Source organism: Myodes glareolus, chromosome 26, assembly GCF_982192425.1.
Source record: "Myodes glareolus chromosome 26, mMyoGla1.1, whole genome shotgun sequence".
Lineage (NCBI taxonomy): Eukaryota > Metazoa > Chordata > Mammalia > Rodentia > Cricetidae > Myodes > Myodes glareolus.
This window is the reverse complement of record NC_142051.1, coordinates 16631165-16647217: the sequence shown is the minus strand read 5'-3', so window position 1 is coordinate 16647217 and position 16053 is coordinate 16631165. Positions and strand designations below refer to the sequence as shown.

The 16053-nt window shown below is 41.9% G+C and overlaps 1 protein-coding gene across 1 annotated transcript in view; it reads right to left on the bottom strand.

Moving 5' to 3' along the window:
* Tbc1d15 (TBC1 domain family member 15) overlaps positions 1-13686 on the bottom strand; it is a 58783-nt gene extending 45097 nt beyond the window's left edge. Inside the window, exon 1 of the mRNA XM_085683213.2 lies at positions 13572-13686. Within this exon, the coding sequence (XP_085539339.1) occupies positions 13572-13601 (30 nt within the window). The 5' untranslated portion in view covers positions 13602-13686. The remainder of the gene's footprint in view (positions 1-13571) is intronic.
* Positions 13687-16053: the final 2367 nt, after the last annotated feature.

Here is a 16053-nt window from a genome sequence, read left to right as displayed (position 1 = left end):
TTAACTGCTGAACCATCACCCCAGCTCCCACCTCAGAAAGTCTATAACTCCTAGAATTCCCTGTTGTTTATATTACACTTTGAAATTATTTTTATTCAAATAAAGTTAGAGATCTCAGATGCAGAAACGATGCTACTCCAGATTGAAGCTCAACTTCTAAATGTATTTGGATTTGTAAGTCGCGGCAGCGACTTCACAATCTGGCCTAACATGAACACAGTCCTTCTCACGTCATGTCTGGGGTAATCATTCCTTCCAATATTTACTGTTTCCATATGGTTTTATGGGATTAATTATTTATTGAGAGCACAGGTTCATCACTCCAGTCTCATAGCATATATGTATACAAAATTCTACAAATTTCAACTATTTGAGATTAAAAGTGGACCCCAAAATAACACAAACAAAATTAGAAACAAATGATGTTAAAAGTAATTATTATAAATGCATTCCATATGTCCAAAATACCATAAAAACTCACTAGGACAACATCATAAATAAACTAAAATCCCAATGAACTTATATCAAAAGGAGTTGTATTCAGAATATAAAAAGAATTCTCAAAACACAGTAACAAGAAAATGAAGACAGTTTAAAAGAACACAAAGATGGCAAAAAAGCACAAGAAAAAATAACCAACAGTATTTTGATCACTATAATGCAAACAAATGAAATACTTCTGTATGGGGGCTGGAGAGACAGCACAGAGGTTAAGAGAACTGGCTGCTCTTCCAGAGGTTCTGAGTTCAATTCCCAGCAACCACATGATGGTTCACAACTATCTGTAATGAGAACTAGTGCCCTCTTCTGGCCTGCAGGCATACATGCAGGAAGAATACTATATACATAATAAATCTTTTTTAAAAAGAAAAAGAAATATTTCTGTGTGCCCATTAGAAGAGCTGTAATTAAAAAGAACGAGTAAGCTTTAGCGAACTGTGAAGCACCAGGAACTTTACCTGAAGGGGTGTAAAATGATACCTACCTACTTTGAAGAGTTGGCAAAGCTTTCAAACACTAAATATACAACTATCACATATGGTCCAGTCATTCTCTTCCTAGGTACTTGCTCAAGAAAATGAAAGCACACATTTATAAAGACTTCATGTTCCGAGAATATTTACTTGTAATAGTCAAAGGAAATGGTCCAAGCATTTAATAAACTGGTGTAAAGAATATGCAGTATAGAGTGTAATATTATACGGGAATAAAAATTAAGGACACACATACTATAAATGAATTCCAAGCAACTGTCTTGAACAAAGGAGGCAAGCCAAACAAAAATGGACTATATAACATATTGTTTTATTCATATAAAGTCCTGAAAAAAGCAAAGCTATCAAAAAAAGGCAGTTCAGACATCATCTATGGGCAGCTAAACCAAGTGATAGACTACAATGAGTTACTAGTAACTGTGGAGGCGGATCAAGTGCCACTATCTTGATTACTGTTCAGAGATTCACAGTATACACCTATCCCAAGTTACTAAACTGCACACCCAAATACATGCAGCCTGGAACTTGTCAACTACTCCTCAGATATAGTTATATATATATATATATATATATATATATATATATATATATATATATATATATATATTAGCAACCGCTTAAAGACTGTTTTACACTATAAAAACCAGTATAAGAATAAATACATGGCATATTTAGAGATACTTTCAGTTAGAGGCAGGGGGCTAGAGAGATAGTTCAGTGGTTAAGATCATTTGTTGCTCTTACAGGACCAGGGCTCAGTTCCCAGCACTGAACTGGTGGCTCACAACCATCTTCAACGCTAGTTCCAAAGGATCCGATGACCTCTTCTAATATTTGTTGCACTAGGCACACATGTGGTGCACATGCACACATGCAGGCAAAACACTCATACACATAAAATAAAATTTTTAAATCTTTAAAAAAAATGTAAAGATCTGATCCACACTCAAAAAAATCTTTTTTTAAAATGAAGCTTAAAATCACACCCCCAAGTAACTGAGAATTAGGTGAATCCACAGGGAGCTATATTAGGATCAAGGGCATTCAGATTTATTACTTTTAGGTACTACACTGATTGCAAACTCAGTTCAATTTATTAAGCATTAATGCCAGACAGGTGAACAGGAAAATAAACAAGATTAAATCCTTTCCCCAGTGTACTTGGCATGCCAAAATTTTCTCTAGGATTTGGAAAATTGGTTTTGGGTTTTTGGTGTGGTGTGGGGTGGGGTGGGGTGGGGTGGGGTGGGGTGGGGTGGGGTGGGGTGGGGTGTGATATGGTATGGTGCGGGGTGCGATGGGGTGGGGTGGGGTATGTGTGCATATGCTCACACTGGGGGTTCAATCTAGGACCTTACAACATGACAGGCCAAGGCGTCTTAAACTGTTTCCTCTTTAAATCCTTTTCCACTCAAGAAATCTTACAGTTCCAGGTACAAAGGTGTACAAATCAAACATTTACTGATAAGAAACCAGAAAGAAATTCATTCTAAAACAACTTTGATATGCATTTAATTTTACCATTTATTAAAAATGAAAGTAATCTGCATACTAATGAAATAAAGGTATATGCTTATTCACATACAGAGTGCAATCTTGGGCAAGTAAAATGACTCAGCAGGTAAAGACACTCGCCAAGACTGACAACCCAAGTTCAATAACCAAAACCCACAGAGGAGAGAACTCCTAAATGTCCTCTGCCATGGCATGCACTCCCTCCAACAGACACACATACACAGTGATACACAGTAAATAAATAAATTTCATAATGTGGGCCGATGAGATAGCTCATTGAGTTAAACCATTTGCTGCTAAGCCTGACAAATCAAGTCCAATCCCCAGGACCCACACTGCTGAAGGACAGAATGAACTCCAAAAATTCTTCTCAGAATCTGTCATGTAAGCTTGCACTCATACACACACAGACACACAGACAGACAGACAGACAGACAGACAGACAGACACTCACACACACACATTCTTTCAATATATGAACAACAAATAAATGTAATAAGAAGAAATTTAAAAACAGAACTCGATCTTGATTAAATGTGTACTATCTCAGGACAGAATTGATCACTTTTAATTTTATAATTATCAGTGCGGAGAACACTATTTCATATAACTTCATAGATCAAATGACAAAGTATGTTTTAAAACATTTCAGATACTGTTAGAAATTCTGTCCTAATTCCAAGACAAAATTCACTCAACAACTGTTTATGAAACTTGTCCTCAACTCAAATATCAATTTTCTAACACAATACAATTCAAGTTACACTAATCTGATATATGCTAAAGAATGATAGGAAAACACTGCCTTCATTTACCTCATTAAGCTATTTTGTTCTCTAAAAGCAGAAACTGGAGCAACAGTACAGCAGTGCAATCCTAACATGCAAGTGCTTCTGGCAGAGCTTGGCGTGACTGCATGTGCAGTGCAAAGTGCACGCACTGTTCAGAACCAAAGCTACAGTGAATCACATAACGTAGCATCCACAAGCACTGCAGGAATATATCGACTCGTTACACATGTGATTTTTAAAATTATATATAAGCAAAGAGCCCAAGGAGTCCAGCAAAGTGCATGTGATAACCTGGAGCTGGAGTTACAGCCAGCTCTGAGCTGCCCTTGGGTGCAGACCTGAATTCGGGTCCTCTTGAAGAGCAATATGCACTCCTATTAACCACTGAGCCATCCCTACAGATCCTCATATTTGACTCTGGGTTTTTAGTCATTCCATGTTCTGTAGTGGTATATCATTTGTATTTTGAAAAATGAATCTTGCCTGAAGACCAGAGGCAAAACTAAAGCTGCTAGATACTAGAGGTCAAGCAATGGTGACTCCAGGATTTGGGAGACAGAGTCAGATGGATCTCTGTGAGTTCAAAGCCACCCTGGGCTACACAAGATCAACAAAGAAATAAATCTAAGTGGTGTTGGCCTACACCTTTAATCCCAGTACCAGGGAGTCATACACCCTTAATCCAGCACTAGAGGGAATATAAAATGAGAGGAGAGACTGTCTGCTTAGTTTACAGTCACCCAGCCTTAATAGAAGTTAACACTTCTCTAGTAGCTTAGCTGCTTTGCTTTTCTGGTTTTCAGGTTTAACCCCAATTTCTGTCTCTGGGTTTTTATTATTTGTGCTACAATGTTCAAAAATCTTCCTGCTATCAAATTTAAGCACCTCTAAATTGAATTCCACAATCCCACACAGCGTGGCGACCAAGCATTTATAAAGTTCTGTGCTGCCCATAAGCCACACCCCCAGCCCTTCTGACCTTCCTCTTGGAATCAGAGGCTCACTACATCATCAGGCTTTCAATTCTTGTCTACAGTCCAGGTAACCTGTGCTTCTCCTGCCTCAGCTTCCTGAGCAGCTGAGATTACAGGTTGTGCACAGGCAGGGCTTCTGACAATACGAAAAAGATACAATCTACTCAAAATAGTCTAACTGCTCCAAAGGTAGAAACAATGTATAAAGAAACTTTAAAAAAATAGTTTTCCACATCAGAAAAAGATTATCTCAGTTCTCTAGACTCTCATTAATTCTTAAAATTTTGCTAAAATAAGGCTAAAGCAGTCTCAGTTATGATCAAAAGCACCTGCCGCTCTTGTAGAGAATCAAGAGTTCAGTTCCCAACACCCATACTGGGTAGCTCATAATTCAGCATGAGGGGATCCAACACCTTCTTCCAGCCTCCATGGGCATCCACATACAATTGCACACATGCACATATATACAAAAGTAAACTAAAATAAACAGTTTTAAAAATAGAAAGGCAAGATGGTCAGCAGTGTGTCTACTGGAGGGGATGCAAGCGATGGCGCTTGTGTGGCCGTCAAAGGACACAGTAAGTTCTTTCCTTACTGCACTCAAGAACCCAGGTTTGACTCCCAGTACCCACATTAAGGACTCACAACCAACTGTTAACTCCAGTTTTAGGGGATCTGATACTCTCTGGCCTCAAGTACCTGATGAATGTGGTACATAAAAACTCATTTAGACATATGCATACACATAAAAACTAAAACATGTATTTAAAAATAAATAACCACGCATAGTAATACATCTCTTTAATCCCAGGACTCAGAATACAGAGATAGGCAGATCTTTTGAATCCCAGGCCAGAAAGACTAAATGGTGAGAATGTGTCTAAAAAAATAAATATTTGCTAAAGTAGAGCTAGTGCCACCTCAGCAGATAAAAGCACTCAGCTCTGGCTGTGCAGTGGTGGTGCACAGCTTTAATTCTCGCATTCTGGAGGCAAAGGCAGGAGGAAGTACTGCCTGGTCTGCATATCCAGTTCCAAGACAACCAGGGCTTCACAGAGAAACCCAGTCTTGAAAAAACAAAAGAAAAGCACTTAGCCTGACGACCTGAGTTGGAGCCCCAGAATCCATGATGGAGAGAGCTGACTGCCCAGAGTTGTCCTCTGGCCTCCATCCATACACGTGCTATGGTATGTGCACATTTTAGAGTATTTGTTTAGAGGCCCATGCAGATGAGTGCATATATAAAACTTCTAATGATTTTCTACTAACAGTAATAGCAAAGGAACTAAAACAAGTAACTAAAATAACTCTGAAGCCAGGCATTGTATCACATGCCTATAATTCCAGCACTTGGGAGGCTGAAGCAGAGAAGGGTAGCATTCAAGGTCATCCTTAGTCAACAAATTCAAGGCCAAGTCTGGTTTTAACGAGCTGTTGCTGCTTCAATATGTTGAGAAAGATAATGACAATAATAATTAAATAAACAAACAATAGGGGCTATAGCAATGTTTTATAACAAATTTGCTGACCTTAATCTAACAACAAAAGTTAAAATTAAAGAGCAAAACCAAGACAACACAGATAAATTAAACTTGGCAGACAGAAATAGATGCATTTTTGCATTACTGAATTTAAACCCATGCTCCAACAGAGCTGAAAAGAGAACATGCAGAGCACAGTAGCGGGCGGGCTTTTATAGTTTCTACACTGATGTGAAACTGAGCTATTTATATTGCCACCAACCACTTCCAAAAACTAAAGATAAATGAAAAGCATTCAACTAAACTGCTCATTAGTAAGATTAAGGTAAAATTCTTGCCCTAAATCTCTCCAAAGATGGAAACTCGATAGCTTCTGCATAACATCCACTTAAAACTATGTGAATTTTATAAAGTAAGCTACAACCAAAAAGGACTTCAAAAATTTAGTTTATTTAAAAGCTATTTGGCTTACAGAAAACAATTTAAGCTTTTAGTTACGGAAAGGATCCCCAGGGAAAGCCGCCTCGACGAGCTGCGCTCAACAACTGAACATCTAAGCCCCTAACTGTCATCCGCACGTCCCTAGTCACACGCACCTTAAATTGTTACGCTCTGCATAAAGCGACTCTCTATATATTGCCAACTACTCCGTCAGCCATCCCAACCCGTCAATCATCCGGAAAGCCGTGTACCAGTCTGAGGCCATCACTATCATCTGCCACCTTGCTGTGACACTGGCCTCACCTTATCTGGAGGCATTTGCTCACGTCCACTAGATGATAGTCTAGTCATCCTAACTATCCGTGTAACCTGTGTAATAGGCAGCTCCACACTTCATCTGATAAACTATACATGATTACATCACAACAGTTTAAATTCCTTGGGACTCCACCCCTCACCTCTGTGGTGACATTACCACTCCTGACACAGTCTTCCCACCTGCCCCATTCTGAGTCTCCCTGTTCCCTGAACACCTAGTGCTGTGTGACTATCCCTCCTCAAGCACTATCAGCCTCCTCGCCACAATGTCTGCCAATCCTCCAGAGAGCACAAGCCTCCTCTACCCACTGCCCGTTCCACCTCATCTCATTCACACGTGCCCGATCTTCAGTTTCTGGAATGAGGAGACATTTTCAGTTGTTTCTCCAGTTCCAGTGAGGAACTTAGGAGTCTGAAGTTTATCCTGAAGCAACAAGTCCTGTGGAGAGATGTGAAACAGCATCAACTAAGTCAATCATGGCAGAAATGAGGAAAGGTAGGCAGCTAGAGTCAGAATGATAGGACTTTGTGATTTAATTTTGGAGTGAAAGGCAATCAGGGATACAGCTGGGACACTGAGAGGTTATTTACTGAGGAACAGCTGGAAACTGGGTGAACCGTTGAGGTGAACTGTTGAACAAATGTGCAGCAATTCTCAATGAAAGGCAGGTCTGTGGCTTCTTAAGGACATTAGTGTATAAAAAAGTCAGCCATAAGAGAAACAAAAATAAGTTATTGACCTGAGGAGTTACCAAATGACTCAATGAATGGCTCCTCTTAAATTGGCAATTACACATATATTACAGTACAGAAAGGAAAAACACAAAAGGCAGGGCAACCAGTCAATCCCAGGGACTCCCATGAGGAAGAGAGCCACTCCTTTAAGTTGTGACTCCTGACATTGTTATCTGACCCCCCCACACACACACACATGCTGTATCATGCCCCATATACACAATAATAAAATGTGACTAAAAACTTTTAAACAATACAGTCTAAAGCCCAGTGTGAGAAACAATAGTAATTCCAGCACTGAGAGGTGAAAGTAGGCTAGCCTTGGGCTCCATAGTAAGTTCAAGACCAGATGTACTATGAGATCATGGCTCAATAAACCAAGGAGACAAAACAAAGCAAAATCTATGTTTAACCACCCTTATATAAAGAACCGAACATAACAAATAACTGATATCCAAATGTTTGCTAAGACAAAGAATATCATTTAAAAAAGTAAAGGGCATATTCCCATAAGGCCCTAGTTAACTATCACAGTATACGATTTCATCTAAGAACATAAAACGTCTCCAGGAAAATCTCCCAGGTCCTAAGAATATTCTTGTTGCAGTGCTGATAGAGTGCCCAGTACACACAAAGCAAAGGATTCTGTCCCCAGAACCATGGTTTATTGGGGGTGTGCCTATAATTCTAGAATTTGGGGTGTGAAGATAGAGAAATCAAATCTTCAAAGACACCCTCAGCTACCTAAGTAAGTCCAAGCCCACCTAAACTACAACAGAACATACCTCAAAAAAAAGTATTCAGCAAAAAGGAAACCATGCCTGGTACTGGAAACCTAGCCAACTACCCATGGCTAGTAAAGTCATTTTATTACATGGACATATCCCTACCAACAATCTATATCTGTCTTTATATCCGCTGTTAAGTGCAGTCTGCACCTCTCATCAAGGAAACTTCTTTCTAACAGACAAGAGACCATTGTAGAAACTACAACCAACCAAAATGCAGACTGTGAAACTCAGTCCCCATGGATACACCTACAAAACACTCCCACACCTATGTCTCGGGAATCATTTTTGAAGAGGGTACAGGAAGACTGTAAGAACCAAAGACCAGGGAGTTTGCTGTGAGACTATTTCCTAGGAGGGTCAGAGAGTACACACTCAAGTCTCACCAGCATGACTGCCCAAACACGAGCTGAACAAGGACAGCAACAGCAGACACGTTAAAGTGGATGGAGGGAAGTTTGCTAGGTCTCCACACTACACCCAAAACTACAAAGCAACTAATGAATGCTGAGAGCAGTCGGAAGTCTTTCCCAGGGACCAGCACACCAACTGCTCATTTAATACCAAATAATCAGCCCTGAAAACAGATACATACAAGATCCCAAAACTTTCAAGTTACTCTTTCTTTCTTTCTTTCTTTCCACTACTTCAGTTGTGTGTGTCTGTTGAAACAGAAGCAGAATGGTAGCTACAGTGTTTCTCTTTCTTATCTCAGTAGCCACAGGAACATGTTACCCGCCCTATTTGGTCCCCTTTTTAAAAGATGGCTCTATAAATACACAGCAAGGCAGATAAGCTAACTTCTAAGAACTAATCAAGGCTGTCGATCAAACTCAATCCCACCTTCAAAAATTGCAAGAAAAATGCAATATATTCAAGAATGAACCCATCCACATTGTATTGTTTTTTTCTAAAAGTTGATAAAAGCAGAATCATTCAAAAAGAGAAAACCCTCAATTGACAAGACTGTTCTGTAAGCAAGCCTGTGAGGTATTTTCTTGATTAATTACTGATGCAGAAGGGCCCAGCCCATTGTGCGTGGTGCTACCCAGGTGGACCTGGGACATACAGGAAAAGCAAGATGAGCAAGCCAGAGGAGCACCCAACATTCTATGGTCTCTGCTTCAGTTCCTGCCCTGACTTCCTATAGTGCTGGACTGTGACCTGGGAGTTGTAAGATAAACTAAGCTCTTTCCTCCCAGGTTGTTTTTGGTCACGGTGTCTCATCACAGCACTAGAAACCCAACTAAGACACACACAAACTGACCAATCATTTGAGAACTCAATGCACACACAATATTGGCACTCCACATTTACTGAATTCCGCACTGGCAGGCATCACAGGATGTCTGTGGTTTGTCCTGCTTTGGATTTCCTGTATCCAAAAGGATACGGGCACACTATGTAATCACACTTACATTACACAGTAAGAGTCACAGGAGACCAATGTGGTCTAGTCTCCAGAAACCAGTTTGTTTGGTGGGGGCAGGGGGACTTTTATCCAATCACAGGTCCCAAATTCTTACAGTTGAACAGATTTCTCTCCACTTTTGCTGAAAGAAAACACAGCCAAACAGTAGTTCACTAAAGCTTAACCTAATAACAGCATTTAGTTCCTAACATTATATACTTTTCCCTTCATTTCATAAGGATATTATTTTCATATTTGTGTACTGACATATTTCTTTGCAGAAAATTGTCAGCATGAATAAATAACTATTCAAAACCAAAACTAACCTTACAATCTTATAAAAAAAATCTGAAAGATGTTTCTTAACAATATTTAAACAGCAGCTAATGTTTACTGAGCACATGCTAGATGACAAGAACTACTGTGGACTTTCTGCAATACTAACTCATTGACTCCACCAACAACTCCATTATGGAAGTATATATATGACACTTTATGAAACTGGGTAACAGGCACAAGAAAGACATGGGGAAGCTTTGTTAACCAATTATCTTCAAGAGGTGGGACCAAGTTAGGGACCCAGAGAAAAAAACGGATGTACGCCCAGGTGCTCTCTCTCGGTGCTCTCTCTCTGTGGTTCCCAGGCAGCACAGCTGAGCTTGGACTTTTCGTTCCTGTTTCGTGAGTTTTTCCCTTATAATAAATAAATATATAATTGCTTTATCTTTTAGTTAGCCTGGTTATTTCCCGAATCGAGCTAACATCTACAGGAAAGTTAAGTAATTTTCCCTAAGTCACACAACTACAAGCAGTTGAGCCAGGTTTGATCCTAAGCAATTAAGACTATCTCAATCACTTGCCACGACATAATGACCTTTATTCATCATCAAATGTCTATGACCTTTTGGCCTGCACAGATGACTCATGTCTTAAAGGTGAGCTCACAACCAAAATGACAACATTGTGACTTCTTTATGTGTGTGTGTGTGTGTGTGTGTGTGTGTGGTTTTTCAAGACAGGGTTTTTATGTAGGAGGGTCATCGGTCTATGTGTTATTTTCATTGGTTAATAAAGAAACTGCCTTGGCTTTTGATAGGACAGCAGCTTAGATAGGTGGAGTAGACAGAACAGGATGCTGGGAGAAAGAAGCAGAGTTAGACAGGTGCCATGGAGCCAGTCGCCAGGGCAGACATGCAGAATCTTTCCCAGTAAGCCACCACCTCGTGGTGCTATACAGATTATTAGAAATGGGTTAATCAAGATGTAAGAATTAGCCAATAAGAAGCTAGAACTAACAGGCCAGGCAGTGTTTAATGAATACAATTTGTGTGTTGTTATTTTGGGGTATAAGTTAGCAAGCCAGGTGGCTGGGAGCCGGGATGCTGGAAGCTGCCCATTGCTCCTGTTACAGGGTTTCTCTGTAGCGTTGGAGCCTGTCCTGGAACTAGCAGTTGTAGACCAGGCTGGCCTCAAACTCAGAGATCTGCAGCCTCTGCCTCCCAAGTGCAGGGATTAAAGGCATGCGCCACCACCGCCCGGCATTAACATTGTGACTTCTAAAACATGGTTATTTTTCAATTCCTAAAACAATAAAGGATGAAAAAGAGATAACTGAAAATAAAGCTCACCCCATACCAAAAATATAAACTATTAAGTTTTAAGATTCTGCCCTATCCAACCAAACAATTTCACAGAAACTGAGACAAAGAGTAACACTTGCCCAGCATCTACTACGAGTCAGGCCACATTCCAATATACTTAGTCATTAATCCCCAAAACCCTAACATAAAGTAGGTACTGTTTTACAGACAAGGGAGATTAATTTGGCTGAAGTAGTAAGTGGTTAGTTTCTGAAACAAATGTAGCTCCACTCTAAGCTCTTAACCATTACCTTTCAATACTACTCTGAATAAAAAACAGTTAATTCCTTCACCATTCCCAGGAGCTCAAAGCAAAGGAAACCAGGGTAATACAGTTACTCTGCATGCTAGATGTCAACACTGAGACGCGTTTAGAGCTGGCAGCCTAGCATTTGCTCTTTGATACAGGGCTTGTCCTTTATCACAACTGAATTTTTTATGACTATTTACATCCACAACTGTAATTCTGGGCTAAAAGTCAAGGCTGAACTCTGGAAGAGATAGGAGAGAGATTCATAACTGACCTACTCACTTCTACCACATCCCCTCTGCCTGAACAAAGAGGGCTAAGAGAAGGCAGAAGGTATCTGTCTTGTTATGGCAAGGTAATCAGTTTGGATTTGTTAACAAAGTAAAGGTGTCTCATCTGTTTTGATAAAGCAAAAGACAACTTTGCACCCTTACTCCACAAAAATAAAACTCTAGTGCAGAATGCCTTGAAGTCTGCTTTACATACAACTAGAAAAATGATGACACCAGAATGATTAAGACACAACAGAACTTAAAGGAAGACTCCATACGTTTTGCTGATCAAGAAAGCATATGAGAAAAGAGCGTGCTTCGGTGTGGGAGGGCAGTTCCAGTGGAGTGATGGGAATGGACATTCAAAGGACATGATGAAGCAAAACTACAAAATACGAGTTGTTCTTAAAATTTAAGAAGTCGATGAATGGTAACACCAGCTGAAGCTGGTGGGAACACCGTATGTTTCCAACTGCTTATCAAGGGTTCTTTCAGAATCAATGAAAACTGGAAAAGAGAGGGGTAATTTCAATTGTAAAGATGTCTTGGAAAGTACCAGGTAGGATGCACCTCTCATCCCAGCACTCAGGAGGCAGAGGCAAGTGGATCTCCGGGAGTTCGAAACCAATCTGGTCTACAGAGTGATTTCCGGAACAGCAGGTGCTACAGAGAAAGCCTGCCTCAAAAAACACAAACAAAAAAGGAGAGTGCCATATTGGATCTGTCCAAATGAAAACACCACAGGAGAATCGAATTTGTAAAGAGTTGAAACGATTAGCATTCACCTCAGATACAAAAAGCCTAAACCTGACAAGGATATAATCCTAAAAGGATGTCCAATTTATTACTTGAATGAGAAAAACATGTACATATATACATTCCTGTTTGTTCCTAAGCACTCGAGTAGCAGACGCCTGGCAACACTTCCATTCCGCAGATAAAAGGAACACAGATGGCTAAGTTATGCAGTTGTTCAAGGTCACAAATTCAGATCAACAGCGACGGTACGGCCGTCATTTGTTAGTCCTCAGCCTAATCTGCTATTCTCCCAACGTGGGCTCAATAATTCAAAACCGCAGTGAGCTGCAGTAAGGACCGCTGAAAGTGAAGGAACAGAGGAAGCTGTCTGCGACAAGTAAACAGTCCTTGGCGTTCTCTGAGTCATTACCAGTCGGTTATGGACGTTTGCGAAATAACACTGCACCGGGGAATGCTGCCAGGTACATGTCATTAAGCAGATCACTCTAGATATGGAAGAGCTCTCTCTCTCTCTCTCTGAATGTAAACGGGCAATATATATTGAAAATAAAAATCTCCTCCGCGCCTAATGCTAGCTCCCAACTCACCAGAAGGGTGTCACTGCCAAGCCTCTGCAAAACACCACGACAGACGCCCCCACAGAAACGCCCCGAAGACATCAAGGAGATCAATGCTTTAAACAAATGCTTTTCCAAGCCAAGCCTGGGACGGTGTCAACCGTCAGTGTTCCCCCCGCGGAAACGCAGCTCGCCGTTCACGCCATCAACCAGTAGGGTCATGGACGAGCAGGACCCCGAGCTCTAAGAACACAGCTTCAGAGCTCCCGGTCAGCCAAGCCACGGTGGCACCTGACGCTTTTACAAAAGGCTGGCGTCGGAAAAACTGGAGTCACCGGCGGGGGGGAACACACGGATCCAGCTGTCCCCCGAGGGGGTGATCGGAAGAAAAGCCACCGCGCTGCGCTCCGGGGCAGAGCGGGACAGCGGCGCGGAGGCCTGCGAGGCCTGGGAGCAGGAACTGTCTAACGCGGGGCTCGTCCAGCACCCGGGCGGAACAGCTGACACCACGCCCAGCCCTGTCGCAGTCACACGCCGGCCGGCCCTGACGCCAACGCGGCCCGCTTTCCCCCGCCTCGGCGGCCGCCCGGCACCCGCAGGCCATCGGGCCAAGAGCCGCCGCGCCAGCCCGGGCCGTTACTCACCTTCCCGCTCACAACGCCCGCCGCCGCCATGTTTCCCCGCGCGTGCCTACTGATGACGTAGCAGAACCTCACGTGTCTCCCGGACTCACAACAACATCCGCCCGATCTAAAAGGACTTCCGGGCGGGAAGGGGGCGGGGACTGGCGGGAACTGCGATTGGTGGCGGGCGAGGGCGGGGCGGGAGAGGCCTCCGGGCGCATGCGTGATGAGGATGCTACGCGGGTGGCTGGTGGTGCCGAACTGCGCATGTCTTTGTTTTCCCCCTTTTATTTTTGTTTATTTTTTTTTAAGCTGAAAGGTTGGTAAATAGAAGCTCACTGATGTTGAAGTTTGTTTGAGCGTGGCCCGTGTATCTTGAGGAACGCAGCATCTTTCTGGTGTGATGGAGAAACATCTTGTTCAGACCCAGGACACGCTGCCCCGGCTTTCTTGCCTCAAACAAGTCACGGTAAAATTGAGATTGCGTTGAACTCCGCCCCTCCAGCTGAGGCACGCACTTTCCCCTTGATATAGCGGTTTCCAAACATGAGTATTGTTGCTGCCAACTCACGCATGACCTTAAGCATACAATTTTTTTACAGGAACTGTGGTTACTATCACGCCCTCTATTGCTCTTTATCGCTCCAGAGTCCGAGACTCAGTTTAGCGGTTTTAATTTCAATTACTACATTCACCCGAGCGCCAACATGTTAAGGAGGAATTGTGCATGTGGTAGTTGTAGGGATCTCCCCAAAACGGTGTATGGAAACAGACTGGCAAAATATCAAGTCCAAAATCTAATTCCTTCCCAGTAATGCAGAAGGTCCGATTCTACGCTTGCTGAGCTTCGAGACTAATTGTGTGTTAACACTTGAAGAGCATTTAGAGCAGGGATTCTCAACGTGTGGGTTGCAACCACATTGGGTGGGTCGCCTAAGACAGAAAATATCCCATGTTTACATTATTCAAAACAGTAGCAAAATTACAGTTATGAAGTAGCAGTGAAAATAACTTTATGGTTGGGGTCACCACAACACGAGTAACGGTAGTAAAGGGTCGCAGCATTGGGAAGGTTGAGAAGCACTGAGTTACAGGCTTTTGAGGCTACTTGAGGTAAGTGGCAACCAAACAGAACAGCAGGAAGCAGGATTGGCAGGCAGGTTCTCCAAAAATCAGGGATCTAATGGGTGAGGGAGGTGCCAGGATTTTCAATGAGAATGCCTGCTTAGCCCTGTTAGGGATTCTGAACCCTAAGCCTCCGGAAGTCCGAGCAAGAGCACTCTTGAACTATTCCTACCTTACAGTATTAGCTTCTCTCAGTTCTCCCCGTTCAGAACCAGTCGTTTAGCAGGAACCTAAATCTGATGAACTCTAAATACACTACACTTCGTTATAAAATTCATTCTGCGTAGTAGACATGGTGACAGTCTGGGATTCTGAGGTGAGGGGGTTGGTATGAGTTCAAAGCTATCCTTCGTTACCGACTGAGTTAAAGGCCAATCTGGGTGACATAACAAGACACTATAAAATTGCTTCTGACTGTAACAGATTGGATCGGCTTGACTCATGGCTTCTGTCCTTGAGCCAATGGCTATAAGCCCCAGTATATGATACTAATTGACAAAGTAGGAAGTCATGTGGCCCAGCTCAAATCAAAATGCGATGACCCAAGCCTGGTGGTGCATACCTTTAACCCCAGAAGTAGGGAAATAAAGATAGGTGGATCTCTGTGAGTTCAAAGCTAACATAGTGAGTTCCAGGCTGAAAGAAAGAAAAAGAATTTTTACCTATATGTAGAATGAAAGATTGGATAAATGCCCAAGAAGAATCCAGGGACTACTTCAAAACAGGAGTTAATAGGCAACCCAAAAGCTGATCAATTCCAGATCAGCTTCCCAGTTCCCATGCATCACATTGTAAAATACTGCCTTCCTACTAGGCCATGTCCTACTGGAAGGCAGCAACTATGCTATTTAGTTCCACAGTGACTATACTGAGACTTAACTAGACCAGAAGTGTTTATGTATCTAAAAGTGGTCCCTCATTTTGGAATAGCACAATTGTGTATTAACACGGGGTAAAGGGACCCTGATTTCCTTCTTCAGTGATACCTCTGTTTGTAAAGGGAAGAAACAAGGGTACCTTTCCAATGTGATTTCTTTCAGGTTCTAGTTGTTTACTGGACTAGAGAAAGAAATATAATGAGCAGACATACAGCAATGAGCCTTCTCTAAAAATAGCATACAATATAATTTTTGATTCTTTCCCCCCAAAATGAATAGTTTTAAAACTCCTGAGCTCGTTCCTATGAGTTACATCTTCATTCTCTATTCAACATATGATACGAAAGAATCCGAATGAGAAGCACCTTCAAGAAACTTTAGGCCTAGGAGGGATTTTAGCGATAACCTCCTCATGTTTGTCAGTTGAAGAGACTAAGTCTCTCAGAGGTTAATGACCGGCAAAAGTCACAGGCTACTTTATGGCCGAGTAGAAATGTGAT